This window comes from Megachile rotundata, chromosome 2, assembly GCF_050947335.1.
Source record: "Megachile rotundata isolate GNS110a chromosome 2, iyMegRotu1, whole genome shotgun sequence".
NCBI lineage: Eukaryota > Metazoa > Arthropoda > Insecta > Hymenoptera > Megachilidae > Megachile > Megachile rotundata.
The window spans coordinates 11,828,660-11,850,771 of NC_134984.1; the positions used below are offsets into that span (position 1 = coordinate 11,828,660).

The 22,112-nt window shown below is 34.0% G+C and overlaps 1 protein-coding gene across 2 annotated transcripts in view; it reads right to left on the reverse strand.

The window, feature by feature from the left end:
* Positions 1-814: 814 nt before the first annotated feature.
* The window catches only part of LOC100875645 (uncharacterized), a 66,238-nt gene continuing 44,940 nt past the window's right edge, over positions 815-22,112 (reverse strand). Inside the window, exons 2-4 of one of the 2 annotated variants that reach the window (XM_076539931.1) lie at positions 8,285-8,486; positions 6,025-6,162; positions 815-4,436 (exon numbers count right to left, since the gene is read on the reverse strand). In XM_076539931.1, coding sequence (XP_076396046.1) covers positions 2,513-4,436; positions 6,025-6,162; positions 8,285-8,486 — 2,264 coding nt within the window. In that variant the 3' untranslated portion in view covers positions 815-2,512. The remainder of the gene's footprint in view (positions 4,437-6,024; positions 6,163-8,284; positions 8,487-22,112) is intronic. The other variant, XM_076539934.1, reaches the window with a different exon arrangement.

The following is a 22,112-nucleotide window of genomic DNA, read 5'->3' on the forward strand; positions in this document are numbered from 1 at the left end:
TCATAATTATTAAATATAATAAATATTACAAAGAAAATTATAAAATCTACCAGATTTAATAAATATTCATTTAAAGAATGCAACATTCTGTTCTTTTAATCTATGAATAATAGTGAATACTTCTTTATTCCTTTTATTCAAAAAAAAAAAAACGTCGCATTTAAAAATACGATCAATCTTGTTATATTTCCATGATTAAATTGTCATGCTTATGCTATAGATTTTTTGTCCATTTATAGACAGCATATAACACGCCCGCGAAGAATATTAATAAACTAGATGACGATGAAATCCTTGTGCTACATGCGATCATCGATAAAATTTATTCAAGTACCAATTGAAACGCGATTATTTTTCACGAGTTGTTTCCGTTCAATGTCTTTCGTAAATCAGCAAGCGAGCATAACTCCTGTTTAAAATCACTTCACACGTGTTACAATTTATGATCGGACTAAATATTAAGTTGGCAACAAATTTGATCATTTTCACGTAATTATTGATTCAAATTCGATACGTAATTTTTAGTTAAATATCCTTTGAATCAATAATATTTGTGGTCCCTTTTAGAGGATAATTTTTTTTAGTTTTAATAAATTTCTTTTTCTTAAAAAAAATTATTTAATTTTTGTATGACAATTATATTGTACTGTCATTGGGTACTAATCAGTAACTGTAATTTTTATTGTAATTTTTACTACAATTTTTATTATAATTTTTACTGTAATTTTTATTGCAATATTTACTCCAAATTTTATTATAATTTTTACCGTAATTTTTTACTGCAATTTTTATTACAATTTATATTATAATTTTTACTATAATTTTTATTGCATTATTTACTCCAAATTTTATTATAATTTTTACTGTACTATTTTATTGTAATTTTGATTGCAATTTTGATTGCAATTTTTATTATAATTTTTACTTAATTTTTTACTGTAATTTTGATTACAATTTATATTATAATTTTTATTGCAACTTCTACTGCAACTTATATTGCAATTTTTATAATAACTTACACTGTAATACATACCAGAATTCATATTACAATTACATAGTAATTAACAATCACGTTACTACTCTAAGTTTCCCTCATTTCAAATTGACAGTTCTTAAATACTCAAAATAAATTTCAAAACTACCTAACATAATCGTCTTAACATTTGTAAAATACGTTACAACTAAAAATGAAAGACAACGTCCCCTTATATGGCCATTCCCATTCCTAAATACTTCTGTAAGAGAAACGTATATGGCAGCATCCTTGAAGACGTTCAACCAAGATATGCAAAAAATTGCAAATTTAATTGCCAACCTAATAAACGTTTTAGCGAGCACCCTGTACACGTGATTCACGTGGGCGCACTTTACATGCTATGTGACACGCTGATATTTAGCTGTTATGACATTAATGGTCACCTATTTATTTCACGAATGTATAGTGAAAGTTACGCGATTGTCTTTCGCCTTCGATTGTTAACCATTTAATAGTTTTGCAGTTACACTGCCACCTTTGGATTTTTACGCAGATCCATTGTACACGATTAAAAAATTTCATTACAAAAATATCAGATTGCTTCAACCTTTCACCCTGATTTTTAGAATTCCAGTTAAATAGCTTTCTTTATTTTTTAAACTCACAGAATTTCAATCGATCATTGTCCGTCGTAAATCATTCTAAATCACATCTTCCAACGCGATAAGATCCATGCGTCAGACGGGTAATATCATTTACAGAATTTCGAACCCCATAAAATCGCGATATCAGTCGTCAGATAAACCATGTATGGTCCACAAGTCTTCCGACCATACTTTCTTCTTTATACTATGAACACATATATGCAGTCCACGATTCAAGTGGACTATAAACGCATATGATATATTTTATAAATTCCTTATGATCCTCGCATAACCAAACCGTCGTTGATTCTTGACCAGGAATAGAAATATTAGAGATACGCAAAAGTTTTCATCACGTTTAACACACTTTCGTCAATATATTGCTAATTTTCAAACGGAAGTTGTGGTTAAATATGATAATGAATGGACTGGTTGTTGCATAATAATTAGCTGAATATAAAATGTAAGATATGAATCATCTCTACTTTTAGCCATTTAATACCTAACCGAGTTGACAAACCATGTGCAACCTTCATATACACACATGCACAAGATGAGCTCTAGACAGAGACCTCTAACAGCCAAAAACCTAACTTTTTAGTAAATAAATAATTCTCCAGGAATCACTCCTCTTCCAAATGATACATGTGACCAATTGTGGACAAGACATGATCAATCTTAACAAACACACATGTGTAGCTTTCAGTATTCTTCCAGAGATCACATACTAAAAAGACGTCTGTGTATCCCTAGTAATCCTAGCCCAGAGTTAAACCACCTCTCAACCTGACTACGTACATTCTCGAATCCTCCCCATAGCCAGCGCACGAAGCCATCAACAGCAACGTCAAGTTAAAGTCGACCGATCGCCTCGGGGAGCAATTTGCAGGTTTCACGTGAGCGGTAGAGCTCGGTGTTCGTCGACGAACCCGGTGGACACGTCGACCATGTTAGGATGAGGCACCGGCGAGGGTAACACGTTGGTGTCGCTTTCGACATCAGCGTCAGGGTCGACCCCAGCGTCCGTGGCACCCGTCAGCTCCCGCACATTACCCGGAAGATAGTCCTTCCAGCTTCTGAACAGATACCTGGTGAACTTTCGGAGTTGCCGGAACTTGCAGTAGGTGGCTCCTTCGGCGGACTCCAGTTGTTGCGTTTGGATGAGGAAACCCTTCTCCTTGAACGTCTGCTCGAGTTTCTCCCTTTGTAGGGACTTCCTCGTCTTTCTCTTGCGACGACCCTCTTCTTGGTTGCTGCTCCTCTGACAGGGTGTCGACTGGATCCGCTCGCCGGCTGCATTCAGAAACGCCCCGGTCGACGAGCCGGACTGCCCGGCGGACTGCTGTAAAGCTTCCCTGGGGAAGAACTCGTAACCCCTCATGCTTTTGTCACCGGTGCCACTGTAGTACCTGAAGTTGCCACCAGAGTCCACCGACAGACTCTTCTTCTCCTGAAGACTCGGTTTCGCTCCTCCGGTGAACTTGAACTTGCATATGCTCACCTCCGTCGCGGGGTTGTTGTTGTTCTCCGTGGGCATCGGGGGTATGAATATGGCGGAACGTTTTCGTTTCGTCGGCTGGCCCTGAGATTGGCCAATAGGCGCGTTCCTTTTGGGTCTGGGCGAAACAGGAGGCGGTACAGGAACCGTTTGTGGTGCCGGCTGGGTCGATGGAGTGACCAGAGGAGGACTCTTCGTCTCCAGCATCGAGTAGATGGACTTAGGAACGATCTTCTGCTCCTTTGGAGCTTGGTCTATCGTCCTGGGATAACACTTGTTCTGAGCCATCTTCTGGTAGTAGAGCAGCTGCGACTGCAGCGCCATCGGGTGAATGAACACTCCAGCATTCGGCCAATAAACGAATCCGGGATTAGCGCTCAACATTGGGTCGATAATGTTGTTATTGTGATTCACGTTATTGCTGTTGCGACCGAGGGGGTCCAACGAGTGGTAGGCCGACTCTGAAGGGTACGTCGTACCTATACACTCCACCTCTTCACCGTCGCTGGAGGTGTCGCTCTTCACCTGCCCCGACTCGTACACATTGCCGTGTTTTCGCAGCAGCCTGATCTTCAGCTGGTTCAGGTCTCTGATGCAGAGATTCAAAGGCTCGTCCTGCTCCTTCGAGTTCTCCAGCAGCCCGAACGTCCGACGGGACTCCTGGGTCAGTCTCTTCTCCAACAGGCTGCTGATCCTGTTCTGGACGTCCGTTCTCTGGAACGGTATCTGAGGCGAAATTCTCTCGCGACAGTCGAGCTTGTCCCTGGGGGACAGCCTCTTCTCCTCGTGGCCAGGTGTCCCAGGAAGTATGGTGCCGTAGTTCTTGTAAATCAGATGGCAAATGTCCGCTTTCTTCGGTTTCCTGCCTCTTCTGGGTTTGCTGTTGTCCAGCGTGATCTCGCCCATGTATGGCAAGTCCGAGTATTTCATCGGTGGCCTGCCGGATGTCTGCGACTGCTGCTGATTGTGGTTGTGGGTCGCGTTGAACGCGTGGGACGAGGTGGAGGTGATCACGGACCTCCTGGAGCCCGATGGCTGATTCGAGTTGCCTTGGGGACACTGCGGGGACGGAATCTGGGGACACAGCTCCTGTTGCATCGCGGCGATCCGCTGCAACCAACCGTGCACGTCGGCTATGGGACTCGGGATCGAGGTCGAGTTGGTCGGAGCTGGACTCGGGATCGTGGGTTCCACAACGTGCGTCGGGGATGCGTTTAAAGCTTCCTGGGCTAACGACGCCTCGTAGTGGTCCAGGTACTCCGGAGGCAACGCCTGGTGGTGGAACTTCAACTTCCATCGCGACTTTCTGCGACCACGACTGAAACAGATGAAGATCTGCTTGTTTAAGAATGATTCAACTTTGATCACTTGCATCAAGAGACATTGAATGTTTGTTACCAGCATGTAGTCGCACTAGTAACAGTAATTGTGTGATAGTTGTAAAACATCATAAAAACCTGTTTTCAAATTTCAAGCAGATGTTAATTGCATGTCTGGTTAAATCAGATGCATGAGATAGGTCCTCCATCATTTCTACCTGACAGCAATGCTTTGCATAAATCAATCCCCTATGTTTTTATCACTTGGAGTCTTCGATTGAAAATCATATCACTGACTCATATCATACTGAGTCATACCTGATTTGATTTAACCCTAATATAATCTAGTTTCATCTGATCTGAGGTAACCTAAGTCTCATGTCTTAGAGATTCTACTGTCAAACTTTGACAGTAAGTCTCTTATTATATTACCATTGTCCAGAATTGTTCTACCACATCTATCTCCTATAAATTCAACCTAGAATTTGAATTAACCTCTTTGGCAAGGATTTATTTTTCCTGGAGTGTTTTCGCTAGAAATGGCGTTGTACCACGGTGTCGACCAACACGTTTAACTTCTCTAACGATCCTTTCGATGTAAAACTGGCGTCGTTTGAAAGAGCAGTTTAGACAGACAGCAAGAAAGACAAGCGCCAGGCGAAACTGGTTCGTCTCGTGTACATCGACTCGTTTCGGCAAAAAATCGTTTCTTAAGGTTCGTCTTAAGGCTGAAATGCCGCGACTCGATTACCGTTATTGAATTTCATTAAACGCGGTGTTAGAACCGGTGCTGGAAGAGGAGACGAGACACTGGTTCTATGCATATGGCCGCGTTGCGTTGTATAAATCGGTGCCGAGGCGTGGTTTGGAATGCAGCTAGGTGGAAAACAACATTAACCATAGACCCGTGTCGACCGTGTAATTGTTAGGATTCGAATTAACCGTACATAAAGAGCATTGCAATGCTTGCCGTGTTACGGAATGCGTAACGAGATATTAATTACGAATTAATTAGCAACGCACAAGCGAAATGGAAATCAAGATTACGGGGGTATATTTTTCCTATCGTACATCGCTTGTGGAACTTGTAGATTTGCGTGAAGATAGATAACTTTGATTTATTACATCGAATTTATTTACAGCGTTTGGGTTTTATATGTGTAGGATTTTCATGTGTGGAATTATGTATTTATTAATTCAAAAGGAGCGATGATAGATACATTTTTACAACAGATTTGTATATCGGAGTTTTCAAGTTGATATATAATTAAGTTTAAAAACTTGAAAAATGATATCAAATGTTCAAAACCCCAAATCAATAAATCTCCATAAAATCTATAAAACTCGACTAACTTAATATTCATCGAAGATGATAAATACAAATATTCTACTATAATATCTGTATTTCATAGAGCTATAAATAAATCAGTAATAATAGTGTTCTAGTCTGTGTACCTAAAAGCGTGTACAAACGGCAATATAACGAAAGTCTCACCGTAATCAAGAGTTGCAAGTATTTTACATAAATTACGATTTTCATAGACACACTATATAAATCAAAGAAAAATAAAAGAATGTTAAAATTACCTTGGTCTTCCTCTATTGGTGAGATCTGAAACCGTCTGCCCTGAATTTTCCTCCAGCTCCTGAGTCGAATCCGTTTCGTGTCCGTGGCCATGTTTGCCGTCAACAGACGTCAGTGACGTGTCTGCATCTACTTGTGGACTGTCAAATTTACCATTAGCTGTCTACCGTAATAACGAAAAAACTCGATTAAATGTTCATATATATAAACAAAATAAAAAATGATTAAAGAACTTCATTTCTATTTTTATATTGCTTTGAGAGACCTCTTAAGTTTATATTTTTGAACTGAAATTTTGGAAGGATTATTCTTAAAGAATGTCGGGATTCAAGATTGTCTGGATTATGGGTTTTGTGGTTGTCGAGATTTTAAGTAATCGAGATTTTGAATTTTATGATCATTTGGATTATGGGTGTCAGGACTGTGACTGTTGGGATTTTTGGTTATCTCTGATTCTAATAAATCAAAATATTTGACATGTTGCTCAAAAATGTCTCCATATGTCTCCACATGTCTCCATATAATTTCATACTCTTTAAAGAGTATAAGAAAGAGTGTAACAGTGCAAGAAAAATTGAAAAATACCACAAAAAATTTCATTTTAATTTCCAAATAAGAAAAGTTCTGCAACCTCGATACTCATATCTCGACAAGAGATCTAACAACGTCTAATGTTGAGATTTCACGTGACCAACACGTGTTGAAGCTCGAATATACACACGTTAGCATTACTCAGCACACGATTTCGGAACTATACCCCATAAGTAAGTACATAAATTACTTTTATGCAGCACGAAGTGGTCGTAGTATACTATGCTCTTCAAAAAATAATCTCCGGCTCGTAAACGCCAGCAGAACGTCCATCTACTCAAAGTACGTGGGCGTATAGGTTTCACGTGGTTTATCCTTTCGTTAATAACGTATTAGTTCGTTTCTCTGACAAGTTACATTTACCTTGTTACAATGCACAACACCAGATAATAATATAATTCATATTCCAACCGTGATTTATCTCTGATAAGATAATAACATGTTCATGTTGCAGCGAGAACAATGCTTTCGTTTGTTGATCGAGTGTGCAAGGGAAATAGTTTCTGGTTTCTGGGGAGTTGTGGACATTTGGGGGTTTTGGAAGGTTGGGATTTTGGGAATTTTAGGATTTTGGGAATTTTAGGATTTTGGGATTTTGGAAGGTTGGGACTTTGGGGATTTTAGGATTTTGGGTTTTTAGAAGGTTGGGACTTTGGGGATTTTAGGATTTTGGGATTTTGGGATACTGGACGTTTTGGATTTTTGGGATTTTTAAGATTTCTAGGATTTTTAGGATTTCTAGGATTTCTAGGATTTTTAGGATTTCTGGGATTTCTGGGATTTCTGGGATTTCTAGTATTTCTAGGATTCTTAAGATTTTTAGGATTTTTAGAATTTTTAGAGTATCAAGGATTTCTGGGATTTCTAGGATTTCTAGGATTTTTAGGATTTTTAGTATTTCCAGGATTTCTAGGATTTTTAGGATTTCTAGGATTTCTAGGATTTCTGGGATTTCTGGGATTTCTGGGATTTCTAGTATTTCTAGGATTCTTAAGATTTTTAGGATTTTTAGAATTTTTAGGGTATCAAGGATTTCTGGAATTTCTAGGATTTCTAGGATTTTTAGGATTTTTAGTATTTCCAGGATTTCTAGGATTTTTAGGATTTCTAGGATTTCTAGGATTTCTAGGATTTCTAGGATTTCTAGGATTTCTAGGATTTCTAGGATTTCTAGGATTTCTAGGATTTCTAGGATTTCTAGGATTTTTAGAATTTCTATGATTTTTAGTATTTTTGGGATATTGAGATTTTTTATATTATGAAAGGTTCACTTTTGGGATTTTGGGATATTGGAAGTTTCAATGTTTTGGGGACTCTGGGAATTTTTGAGATATTAAAAGGTTAGCTTTTGTGCTTCTTGGGATTTGTGGGACTTTTGGGATTTTAGAAGGTTAGAGTTTTGGAACATTTAGAATTTTATAAATGTAAGATGTACTCCCACATACTAACATACCCACATATCCTAATTTTCAAATGTAAAGCTCTAAATTTCCAAATCTTCAAATTCCTAAGTTCCTAAATTTCAAAATCCCTAAATGCTTGAATTTCCAATTGCACAAAAACCTAAATCCCTAAATCCCTAAATGCCTGAATTTCGAATTGCACAAAAACCTAAATTCCCAAATCCCAATGAGTCAATATACCAAATTGTAGTCCACATCGCAGACTCACCTCAACGCATTCGTGTCACGACTTCGCTCCTCCTCCTCCTGTGGCTCCTGTTTGACCGCCATATGGAGCAGAGGTGGCAACGGACACTTTATGTGCGACGAATGATGCAGATGATGCTGCAGAGTGGTGCTGTCTGTGGGGCCACTGTCTATCCCAGTAGATTGTGCACGAGGCACGACTTCCTCGGTCTGCATAGTGCCCCCTGAAAAATAACAAATTTCCCTTTAAACTTTCAACAATCTTCAAAACTTCAAATTTTTAATTACTTTAATCCCTTAACCTACAATTTTCTAGGCAGTTGCGTCATTTACAGTTCACTCATTATTGCTACAACTTGAAGACAAATAAAGAAAATTGAAAAGTTAGACACGTTGTGTATTCCATGATGATAGTGAAGATTATAATTAGAATTGAACGCAAAGTTCGGTTACAATGAAAATATGAGTCTGCTTTGTCGTGTATGAACTATAAGGTGCGTCACGAGTGTGGCACGATATTGTAGGGCAAGGGGTTAATTTCTTAACTTATGATTTATTTGACAGGTGCGTCAGTCAGAATTCATCATAACTACAATATTAAGACAAAGAAAGTTCAAATGTGTTAATTTGGTATTATGTTATTGACTGTGCAAATTATAATCGTACTTGAACTCTAAATACTAAATGTTAAGGACATTCTGGATATCATTGGTAGGTTTATAATTAATCTAATCATAATTAATCAATCAAATCTAACCAGGGTAAGGTTGCTTAAGTCGTACCTGTTCTATATTTGAAGTGTTATGGCTACTACAGCTACATTAGGATTAATTTATATGACAACACAAAGATTGTTCAGAGTTGTTCTAATAAAAAAAAAAAAAATATTAATACTAGAATCGAATAGCAAATATAGTTTTTACATATTTGCTAAATACTCATTGTTTTTTCTTAGGGGGTACGACTTGAGCAACCTTACCCCATATAGTTATTCCACTTTTATTAATGTTTCATTTACGTCCATATATTAGAAATATTTTGAACATCATTGGACTTAGACTAGTTCTATCTACGCATCTCGGATGCTAACAATCAAACAAAACTAAATAAACAGTTACATAATAATTACTACCTCTTCACATCAGAGGCTAACAATGGAACAAACGAATTTAAATAAACATTTAGATACTTGTTAGTTTCGAACCAGGGAAACTAACGATCCAAGAACAACTTTGGTTATCCTAATTTTAGTTTGCCTAATTTTACATAATCACGTTTGATCTCATTACTCTGAGGATTGTTATTAACTGATCGTCATTTCTGACAAGCCTCGTCGTTTATTTCCTCGTGTTTTAACAATTTACAGGACGATCAAAAATAATTGTTTCCTGGCTTTGAGACAAAGTTTCGTTCACTGGTATTAAGTTACCAGGAATTGTATACATAAGTGTTCTATGAGTGTTATGCTGTTTGTAAATGTTTAGTACAATGTTCATTTGTTTGTAAATGTTCTACATTTGTAGATGTTTAAGTACAACGTTTTGAAGTATAGTTGCATGTATAATAATTTCCTTGAATCACTGAATGTATTGGTTTAAATATAGGGGATGATCGCGGAGATATTATCTAGTTTTCTTTTTAATGTGTTGAAAAAAAGGAAGAGGAAGATATTATGTTTTACTAGGAATGATGACGTGTATTCAGTTTTTGAGTTTGCGTTATTTTTTAAGAGATGATGTTTGGTTTTTAGGTGGGGTGAGATTTGAGAATTTGGGAATTCGAATATTTAGGAATTTGGTAATTTGGAAATTTAGAAATCTGGGAATTTAGGAATTTGGGAATTTGGGAATTTGGGAATCTGGGAATTTGGGAATTTGGGAATCTGAGAATTTGAGAATTTGGGAATTTGGGAATTTGGGAATTTGGGAATTTGGGAATTTGGGAATTTGGGAATTTGGGAATTTGGGAATTTGGGAATTTGGGAATTTGGGGATTTGGGAATTTGGGAATTTGGGTATTTGGGGATTTGGGAATTTGAGTATTTAGGAATTTGGGAATTTGGAAATTTGGAAATTTGGAAATTTAGGAATTTGGATATTTGGGAATTTGGGAATTTGGGAATTTAGGAATTTGGGAATTTGGGAATTTGGGAATTTAGGAATTTGGGAATTTGGGAATTCGAATATTTCGGAATTTGGGAATTTGGAAATTTAGAAATCTGGGAATTTAGGAATTTGGGAATTTGGGAATTTGGAAATTTAGAAATCTAGGAATTTAGGAATTTTGGAATTTGGGAATCTGGGAATTTGGGAATTTGGGAATCTGGGAATTTGGGAATCTGGGAATCTGGGAATCTGGGAATTTTGGAATTCGGGAATTTGGGAATTTGGGAATTTGGGAATTTGAGAATTTGAGAATTTGAGAATTTGGAAATTTGGAAATTTGGAGATTTGGAAATTTGGAAATTTAGGAAATTTCCAAATACAAAAATGTAGAAACTTAAAAACTAAAGTACCCTACACTGCACTCAAGTATAATTTCAAAACTCTCACAATATTACAATGTTCACACATTCAACAGTAACATCATTGCATATCTCAACAACTTTCCACCTCATATCGGAACATTACCATTTGAGATCACCTGAAAAAAAAACAAAAAGAAAATACTCTTCATCGAACATTCCCTTAGAAAGTGGTTCGCCCCACTGAATTTCGACTTTCCGTTTCGTCGCTAAACATATGTAAATAGGTCCTAAGGAAAGGTTACGCGTGGGCAGCCGTCTTGCCCGAGTGTAGCTCTCGGTGCAACCTGGATATTGCGGAATATTCATAACCTTCTCGTTAATAAAACACATTGTCGGCATAATTTCCAATCGGTACGGGCGTGAGAAATGGAAGAAGCTAGACAAATGGCTGCATGCAAATCGCGAAATAAACGCGTTACACCATTCGCGTGTAGGCACGTCATATCTACTCGCGTATACTTAACATTGGTACTACATTTTTATGGTGTTAAATCTTCAATTCTGTAAAGTTCTAAATTTATAAATTTCTGAATTTCTAAAATCCATTCGTAAACTCGTAAATTCATAAAGTTCTAAATATGCAAATATCCAAATTCCTAAATTTCGATATTCCCTAAATCTATGTATCTCTAAATTCCTAAGTTCCTAAATCCCTGAATCCCTAAATCCTGAACCACTAAATCCCTGAATCACTAAATCCCTGAATCCCTAAATCCATAGTTTCCTAAATTCCTAAATCCCTAAATCCCTAAATCCCTAAATTCATAATTAACGCAATTCCCAAATTCCTAATTTATTAAATAGTAAAATTTTTCAACCTACCAATACCAATATTCCCAAATCTCAAAATCCCCTAAATCTCTACATCCCTCAATTCCTAATCCCTAAAATAGTAAACTGTCTCAACATTCACCGCCCTAAAGAGTTCTTCTATAATAATCGAACAGTCTATTGTTACAAAATGTCCGGAAACTGAAGAGGCAGAGGAAAAACGAGCCGTCCCATAAGTGTTAAACACTTAAGTGCCCGTGGGCTCGAGATCGTCGAAAAGCAATACGTGGCCGTGTATTACGCGACGTATCGTCGAAGGAATGCTTTTCAGCTCGCCTCTACACACCTGTCACGTATAATTTCTCGTGATGCTCTTTTAAGCTCATCGAAACCCGTCGATCCTCGATATATAAATAGTCGGTCTCGACGCTCCGCGTTCTTCGCGCGTAATAATAAACGCGACGAATAGACGGGGTGGTTGCACGAGAAGAGGGTCGTAAACGACATTATGGAAATGATCGAAAAAATCGATGAAATCTTTCATGATAGTGGCTCTACAGATCAGGTGCCTGAATCGAATTCCAATGTGCATTTCAAATGAGTAAGCACTTCAATATGAGTAATGCATTTCGTGTAAGTAGAACAAGAGATTTTTAAGTGGTTACGAACGATTAAACGCGTCTGAAACTATCGAAAACGATACCAAACATGATTATTGTTGATTTCACCACGATTGACGTCAATGACGACCAAGTAGTGTCGTCGACGATGAGTCATAGAGCTTTTAACGCGCTTTCAGGCGGTTCTGTGTCAAAAATTATAGGAAACGATACCGACACGGTTTTTATCGATTCGACGATCGACGTCGATGACAGGTGTCGTCAGATCGCCGCCATGTATACAGCAAATTTAGGGTGTCTACCCTCAAAAATTCCAGTAATATTAATATCAAACGTAAAATTAATAGTGGTAATTTTGAACAATTGCAATTTTAAGATGGACAACATTAACTTATCTTTCATTCGTTCGTTTGTTGATTTACATAATTATGAAAGATGTATACATTCTATTGCGACGTCCTGTAAATAATCTTCATGATTCGCTTATTCAAAGTTAAATTTGAAATTTTAACGTTTGAAAAATTGTGGTTAGAATTAACGACGTAAATTTTGTATTATCTTGCTATTTCTGATTATGTAAATAATTATTGCAAACTGGTAATTTAAGTTTGAAAAGTTTATTGAATTACTGCTTTTATGTGTACATCATTTGTGTAACGTTGCCATACTTTACAAGTTTAATTTGTTTACTATATTTTATAAGTTTGTTGTACTTTAAATATAAGCCGTCAGTAAGAAAATGAAACTTGTGGCTGTGATTTATTGGATATTTCTACAATTTCATTTCAGATTGTTATTGTTTATTTCTGAACCTTCTTTCGACAGGTAATGTATATTCCTAATAGTTGACAATGAATTATTTCAATTTGTATGTATTGTATACAGTAGAGTATTCGAAATAACGTAGATTTTATGATTTTCCTATGATGTGTTGAGATCTTTGTTTGAAATTCGCGGTGAATTGTAAAAACATGGCAGCGTACTTTGATACAAAATGAACGCATGGCGACAGTAGTTCTTCATAATTTATCCTTGTTAATCTCATTGTATATTTCACTTTATTTTACTGCATATTTTATTCTATACTTTATATTTTACTCAGTATTTTAATCTATATTTCACTCTATATTTTACTTTATATTTCACTCTATATTTCACTCTATTTTGCTATATATTTTATTCTGCATTTTACTCTATATTTTGCTATATATTGTATTCCATATTTCACTCTATTTTACTCTATATTTTATTCAGAATTTTATTCTATATTTTGTTCTATATTTTGCTCTGTATTGTACTCCATATTTTCCTCAACTCCCAAATAAACAATTCCACCAAATATAATAAAAACAAAAAATCGCAAATTCTACAAACTTGCCTCGATCTCCCTATTATATTACAAACCAGCCTATTGTTATTCGAAAAGAGGAATAGTAATAGAAGGAGTGAAACCCGATCGACTAAGGCCAAGTACGGGCCAGGAATTGCGGGTGTTCGTGTGTCCGTTTCTATTTTCGAACGCGAATATTTTTATCCCACAGTGCTGCAAAGTCAGCATGTACAATAACGGCTTCTTCATCTTCGCTTCCACGTTTTCTTCTCGATTTTTTTCACTCTTTTTTCTAGCCGTTATTTCTGCCGGTTCGCCAATCGCATACGATCAGACACGATATCGTTGTTCCACTCTGTGACCGGTTGATTTAATTCCGTTTCTCAGAACCGTACGATCAATTAATCATTATCGTCTTCCGTTAAATTCATCTCTCTTTGAAGTCCAGCGAGATCGTTCGAGATTGATGTGTTTCGTACACGAGGCCGATTATGGTGTTGCCACGGCACGGAGATACCTTTTCTTTTTAAATCATCGACCAACGCGTTGATTGATTCCAGTTATAAATGAACGCCGATGGATTTTTCTGATACAACGAAATTTGATTTATACGAACGTAATGGTACAGGCGTTGATGTTTGATTTTAAACGAATATTTATTTGTTGCCAAGCTTATTTGTAAATTGTTCAAAACAGGGTAGTATATTAAGGGTAGTTCAGGTTTTATTTGATGTGAGGGGTTAAATGTAATAATTTCAAACTTTTGCAATGTCAATATTAAAAATATTGTAGTTAACAAAGGTTTCTGTATTTTTCAAGTTTTCCAAATTTTTAGATTTTTATCAGATTTTTAAAAATTCTCAAATTTCCAAATTTTGAAATTTCTCAAATTTCTTAAATTTCTCAACTTTCTCAAATTCCCAAATTTTGAAATTTCTTAAAATTCTCAAATCTTCAAAATTTTCCAAATTCCCAAATTTGAAAATTTTATCAAGTTTCTACATTTCCAACTTCTCAACTTCTCAAATTCTTAAATTTCGAAAATATCTAAAATACATAAAGATCCAAATTTTCAAACATCCAAATACTTAGATCTTAAAATTCCTTTTGTACTTTCTAAATGTGCAAATTTATTAATTTTTTAATTTTTTAATTTTGCAAACCTCTAAATTACCCTATCGTGGAGAAATGAACACTCTAGAGTATATTAACACTCGTGTAAAATATCTCACTAGAACTCTTAATAATTATTTCACTTTCTCCCCAAAAATGTGAAATTATCTTATCGTCAGTTTATTTCAAATGCGTTTTATGATCAGTTCAATATGTATTACACTCTACTGATTCAATTCGTTTTTATTGAACTACACCATTTTCTTTCAGTATTATAGGCATAAAACAGTTAGTACCAAATTTACTCTTGAAATAAAGAAGCAAAGAAAATAACCACAATCCCGATATAAAAAAACAAATTTCGAAAAAAATCATTAAAAAAGTTGTAAATTTAAAGAACAACCTAACTATTTTTTATGTCCTTCGCACAGTCTCGATATAACATTTTGCCTTGAAATATAAATGCATTGATTATTTAACACTCATGAATTTTAATAATCATGTTGCTATATGTATTTAAAAAATTATGAATAAAGTTATAAATAACACTTGATATCGAAATAAAAATCAACTCTTTTCGTTTGAAACATAAAAATACCATAAAAACTAATTATCATATTCTATCATATTTTATATGATGGTATCATAAAATTATCATATGTCAACTACATGTTTATCATAATGATCATATTTTTTTATAGTTAATTGCAATTTTAAATCTGATTAATTAAACCAAAAGTTGAAATTACATCACATATACATATGTCACATATTAATACATATATGTATATGTTATACATACATGTAATAAATAATATTAACACATATTAATACAGACAATATGTAACATACGTCACATATGTTAATCTTAAAAAAATTTAAATCTTCTTCAGAAACTCAAAATTAAAAATAATCAATTTTTCATCTTGAAATTAATATTTCTTTTCATATTTTCTGACTATTATTTCGTTAGCAATATTTAGCGAAAACTTATGGAATGAGTCGGGAGAGTACACTAAGTATGTACTATACTCTTCTTGGCGGCACGTGCGACAGGGTTCTAATAACACCGTGCACGTGTCATTTAAAATTAACCGGACACGTTCACACGAGACCAGCGATTAATCGAAGCGGACTCGCCAGATAATACTCGAACACAATCGAAATGCACGTTGTTTAATAACATATTGACCACCTACAGAAACCTGCACATTCACAATTTCTCTGATTAATAACAATGCAAAAAATTATTTCACATAAAAATTTAATTTGCTGGAAAAAGTGATTGCAAATTTTATAAATTCAAATTCAATGTTTAGGTGATTAATTAGGAAGATATAAAATATTAGTGTAATTTTGTCAAAGTATGCATATGTGTACTTTTGTTAGTACCCTTGTTATGTGTGCACTTTTTGTTACATATGTATATTTTTGATACAGCCATTTTTATGTTGCGTATATCATTTTTTATATTACATAGCATTTTTATATTACATATATATAATTTTGATGTAGCCATTTTTTGATTGCATATGTGTATTTTTAATACAGCCATTTTTATATTGTATATGTACATTTTTGATATTACTATTTCTATGTTACATCTGTATAATTTTGACGTAGCCATTTTTTGAATGCATATGTATTTCTGATACAACCATTTTTTTATTGCATATATATATATATGTATATATATATTTCTTTCAAAACCAGAACGTATTGTAATTACATTGTGTATATGTACAGCAAGTTTAAATCACTTATATGTCCTGTACATGAATACTAGTTAGAAATTCGAAATTATATAGTAAGAATGTAAAATATTTGAAGATAATGTTATAAACTTAAATTTAAGAAATAATTTTCTTAAAGTATATTTGAAACGTTTTATCGCGACGACAATGGTCACAGAAATAAATGCGAATTTCCATGTAAATTTAGCCGAAAATTAGGTTTGGCTTTCGCTTTTAGGGTTCAATAAAGCAAGCGGCCATTTTAGAATCGATTTTAAGGACCTCTGGCATCGAAACTGAGAAACTTCAGCTATCCTTGTCTCTCCAACGTTTCTCTACGTGAGAAAGACAAGGACAACAATTTCGATGATCCAAAACTTCGAAACAGCGAAACATTTCCTTACACTTCTTTTTTTTTTTTAAAAATATCATTCGTATATTTATATAGATACTTGCAATTCAACTCCTGAAACATTCTAACAAGTAAAAATATATTTTTATTATATTTTAAGGTTTCTTAAGAAACATACTACCAAACATTTCAATTTCATCGTATGGTAATTTCAAACTTTTCTTGTTACAAGACGAGTATATTCGTCGACTACATCGAACAAGAAGTTTTGACAAACACGCACATTATCAAACATTTGAATGTTATTTTATATTAAATTAACAATTTTTGAAGTATAATTTTCTACTTTACAAGACGAGTATATACGTCGAACACTCCTGACAAAAATATATCATTAAATATTTGAATTTCACCTTATTTAAAATTTTTTATTTTTGCAGTATAATTTTCTATTTTGCAAGACGAGTATATACGTCGACTATACCAGACAAAAATATATAACCAAACATTTGAATTTCACTATATTTAAAATTGTTAATTTCTGCAGTATAATTTTCTATTTCACAAAACGAGTATATACGTCGACCAAACCGAACAAGAATTCTGAACTGACATCAATTTGAATTTCATCCTACCTTAAATTAAAAATTCTTGCAGTATAATTTTCTACCTCACAAGACGAGTATACACGTCGACGGCAGCAGAGTGAATTTTTAAACTTGTAATATACAAAACATTTGAATTGCATCTAATTAAATTCCAAGTCTTCATATCGCAATTTTCTATATCAGAAGATGCGTATACACGCCGAACCGGAATAGAGTTTTGGAATGACGTGTATAGACGTCGCCGGCAGTTAACTGGTTAAAGCACATGCCAAAAACGGGAGCAATATAGCTTACCCGAATGTAAGTCTGTGTGTGACGGTGTATTAATAACGACGGTGTGCGGGAGGTGGCCCGATTCATTGAAGACCAGTTATAGAATGATGCAGCCGGCCGCGTAACTACAATTTATTTTTTGGCTATTTTTAGCGGTTGGCGTAGCGCCACTATTTTCGGTTCTCTCAAATTTCTCACTCCATATTTGGGATTATGGATGACGGGACCCGCGGAGCGGTGTATCTTTACGACTACGCCCGTTGAGACACTTTCGTTGCCTCTGCATCTCATGGTACACCCGGGTGCAATGTAGTAATTTTTGAGCAACCACCACGGTAGGGGAGGACATCACCTACTTTCATTCGTTTACTTTTGGTTTTGGAGGATTGCGTGAGGAAATTTGACAATTTCGAATTTTTCAATTTTTTGGAGATATGTGACAATTTTTACGGAAGTAGCTTTTTAGAATTTTGAATAGCATGAGGTTTTAAGTTTTTAATTTTTTAAGTTTTAATTGGTGAATACAAAATTTCAAAATTGATATGGGTCACAATTTGTAAATTTGTAAATTCTCAAATTTCCCCAATTTCACAGTTCTAAGATCACTAGATCGACAAATTCCTAAATTTCCTAATTCTCAAATTTCTCAAATTTTCAAATTTCTAAAACCTTACTTTTGAATTTCTCAATTTCCCAAATCCCAAAGACCACATTCTGAATTTCTCAAATCCTCAAATTTCCCAAATCCCTAATTTCCCAAAATTTCCAAATTTCCCAAATTTCCAAATCCCGAAGTTCCCAAGTTTACAAAATTTCCAAATCCCCAGTACCAAGTTTCCCATATTCCCAAATTCCCAAATCCCCATATCCCCATATCCCCAAATCCCCAAATCCCCATATCCCCAAATCCCCATATCCCCAAATCCCCAAATCCCCAAATCCCCATATCCCCAAATCCCCATATCCCCAAATCCCCAAATCCCCATATCCCCAAATCCCCAAATCCCCAAATCCCCAAATCCCCAAATCCCTAAGTTCCCAAATTTTCTAAATTTTCTAAATTTTTTAAATTTCCCAAATTTTCTAAATTCTCTAAATTTCCCAAATTTCCTATATTTTCCAAATTTCCTAAATTTCCCAGGTTTCCCAAATTTCCCAAGTTCCCCCAATTTCCTAAATTTCCCAAATTTCCCAAGTTTCCCAAATTTCCTAAATTTGCCAAATTCCTATAACTGAATAATATTGAATGAATGATCTTCGTCAAAGGATTGAGCCTGAATCAATAACGCGGTATGATACATGACACCAGTCAATTGATTAATTTTAGTTGAAGTTCTTGATAAAACAGAAGTTAATGTATGAGGTTCAATAATAGGTTCTCTTTAACGTGCCAAGACATACAATATACTAGATCTATGCTCGATCATGCGTGTAATTTGAAGTCAAATGTTGGCGATACCGCTGACAGCTTTATGTTATTGTTTTAGTTAAACGGTTACCTCTACCAATGAAATTTCATTGTCATTTTGTTGATATTAAATTTTTACCACATCTTATTTATAATATTTGATAACTAAATAACTGTTAAAAAAATAACTTTTTGTGTAAATTGTTTATTTTTGATGAAAAGAAATATTTTGCATTATTGTTGATTTTGATGGATTTGTTATTGATGAATTAACGACGAATGAATTAATGAGGTTATTATTGAATTCATAATTAATGAATACAGCGTTAATGAGTTTATAGTAAATGAAGTTGACAACGAATTAAGTCATCGTTAAATAATGAATAATTAATGAAGTCATCTTAAGGAGATTAACAATTAATGAATGCATCACAAATCAGTCAACAATTTATGTATTCATTAATAAGTCAATTAACAGTTAATGAAGTCATCGATAATATAATAACGGTCACATACATTCTCAGTTAATTAAGAATTATTGAATTAATGATTTGACCTATGGTCTTTAATTTTCTCAAGCTAATATCAAATACAATACCTTAATTATCATATTGAACTAATATGGTAATTCTGCATTAAGTAGTTATCGACGGGAATCTATTAATCCTTTTAATTAACAAAAACGAATAACATACTTAAAATTCAATTTACCATCGCATACAGTGCGTTTATTTTATATAAAAAACTGCTTTGATCTGATTAAACACACAATTTGATAAATTAGATAACAATATGTCTATCATACAAAATAATATAAAATAACAATATAATTACATGTTATTAATATTAATATTATTGTTATTATATTAATTTATCATGTTTTAATAAATAACATTATATTTAAGATCATATATTACATTATTACATTGCATTGTATTATTTTTAATTCTATTTTACTACTTTATTATATTATATTATTCACTTATGTATTATATGTATTATAATACTTTATTTTAAATTCAAATTAAATTAAATTACATTGTTTTTAAGATTAGACCTTCATATCAAATCATATAAAAAAATTAATTTTAATCTCACATGGAAAATCAAAATCATCACATACACATATGTATACATGTGTATATCGCTGAAAGCTTATGCTGTCTGCTTTTTATACAAATAAACTTAACTTCTTTTTTTACTTTCCTGTGTATTTTTTCTCTTGTCCATACACTGATGACCTATTCACTCAGAAACCACGAGTGCAAATTTTGATTATTATCAATATTACAATTACTACACATGTGTATGTAACATGTGCATACAGAACGTCAGCTTTTACCATCAGCCTCTTATTAAATAAAAGAAACGTATTAATATAAATTTTGTGATAACTATATAAATAATTTCTGAATGACGTGAAACACGAAATACAATAAATAAATGACGTGCAATACAAAATACATCATTTTTAAATAAACAATGATTTGAAATACGTAATACATCATTTTTAAATATACAATGGCTTGAAATACGACATACATCATTTTTAAATAAATAATTTGACGATAATACAAATTACGTACATTCTTCTCATTTTTATCAGAAATTTTTTAAATAAATAATTGGACGAAATTACAAATTACATAATTTCTAAATAAAATAATATCGTATCTTAAGAAAATTAAAATAATTGAAGATGTCTACGATGTAGTTAGTTTAGTAAGTAAGAGACTTACTACTAATGTATTAAATTGTACTTAAACACAAGATGCAAGAATATAACAATACATCCAAATGTAGTCATTAATGGTACAAAACTAATACTAATACTAATGCATTAAATGAATAAACTAAAAAATAATTCCCAAATAAATAACAAGTAAAACAATACGCGAAAGACTTTGTTTAATATTGCAGTTTTTCTGAGGAAGTTAAGGGTTAAAACACTTGGGTTAATGCACTTGTTAGGTTATGTACAAACACATGTAAGATATAAGAAACTGTAAAGGGATTATGAAGAGACAATTTGTATCATACTTATAGATTAAAATAGAGGACTACATTCGAGTGATGCACAATCCATGTGATTACGGGCAACAAGTGGACGATGTTTAGAAAGGAGTGCCCACACGCGGACGAGCATGTGTTCACTCTCAATTGGCAGCAGCGCAAGTAGGTTAAAAACGGTAAGTCAGCCACGATGCTCAGGAATATGTCAAGATGACACGATTAAAAAGGGAGAAATTCGGAGAAATTATGAGCAATTGTTATTTCTAATCCTAGGGAAACCTTGAAGTCGACTATCAACATATTTTACTACGATTATTATCATATTTTGTACGTGTATGTGATGGGTATTGTCATATAAATGCAAACTATTTACTTCATAGATTTTGTAATATTGATATATCAAATCTTACTGTAATATGGGAGGCAAGTAAACTTGACAATTTTTGAACTTTCAAATTTCTTACTAAACCCCCAAATTCATAAATTTATCTATTTCGCTATATAGCAACATTTCTATGTTCACAAATTTTCTAATTTATAAATTTTGAAGTTTTCTACTAACTTTACCAAATTTTGAACTGAATAAATTCCACCATTGTGAAATTACTAAATTTATGAAGTAAGTTCCTAGATTTCCCCAAAGCTTTCGCTTATCCGAAAATTCTGAGATTTCCAAATAACTATGTTTCTAAATTCCTATGTCTCTAAATTCCTATTTTCCCAAATCTCTTGATGCACAAATTCTTAGGTCTTCAAATCGCTACGTGTCCAAATTCCCACGTTCGTAAATTCCTACGTTCCAAAATCCCCATATCCCTAAATTCCAAAGTTCCCAAAGACCTACGTCTCCAAATCCCTATATCTTCAAAATTCCAACTTTCCAAATTCCTATTTTCCCAAACCGCTTTATGATTAAATTTTGAACTCCCTAAATCGATACGAATCCAAACCCCTATGTTTCCCAATTCCTAGGCCCTCAAATACCTAGGTCCGCAAACTCCTATGTCCCTAGATTCCTAGGCATCCAAATACCTACATTGCCATATCCATCGATCCTCCAATTCACAATGTCCAAATTCTCAAATCTCCAAAAATTTCTAAC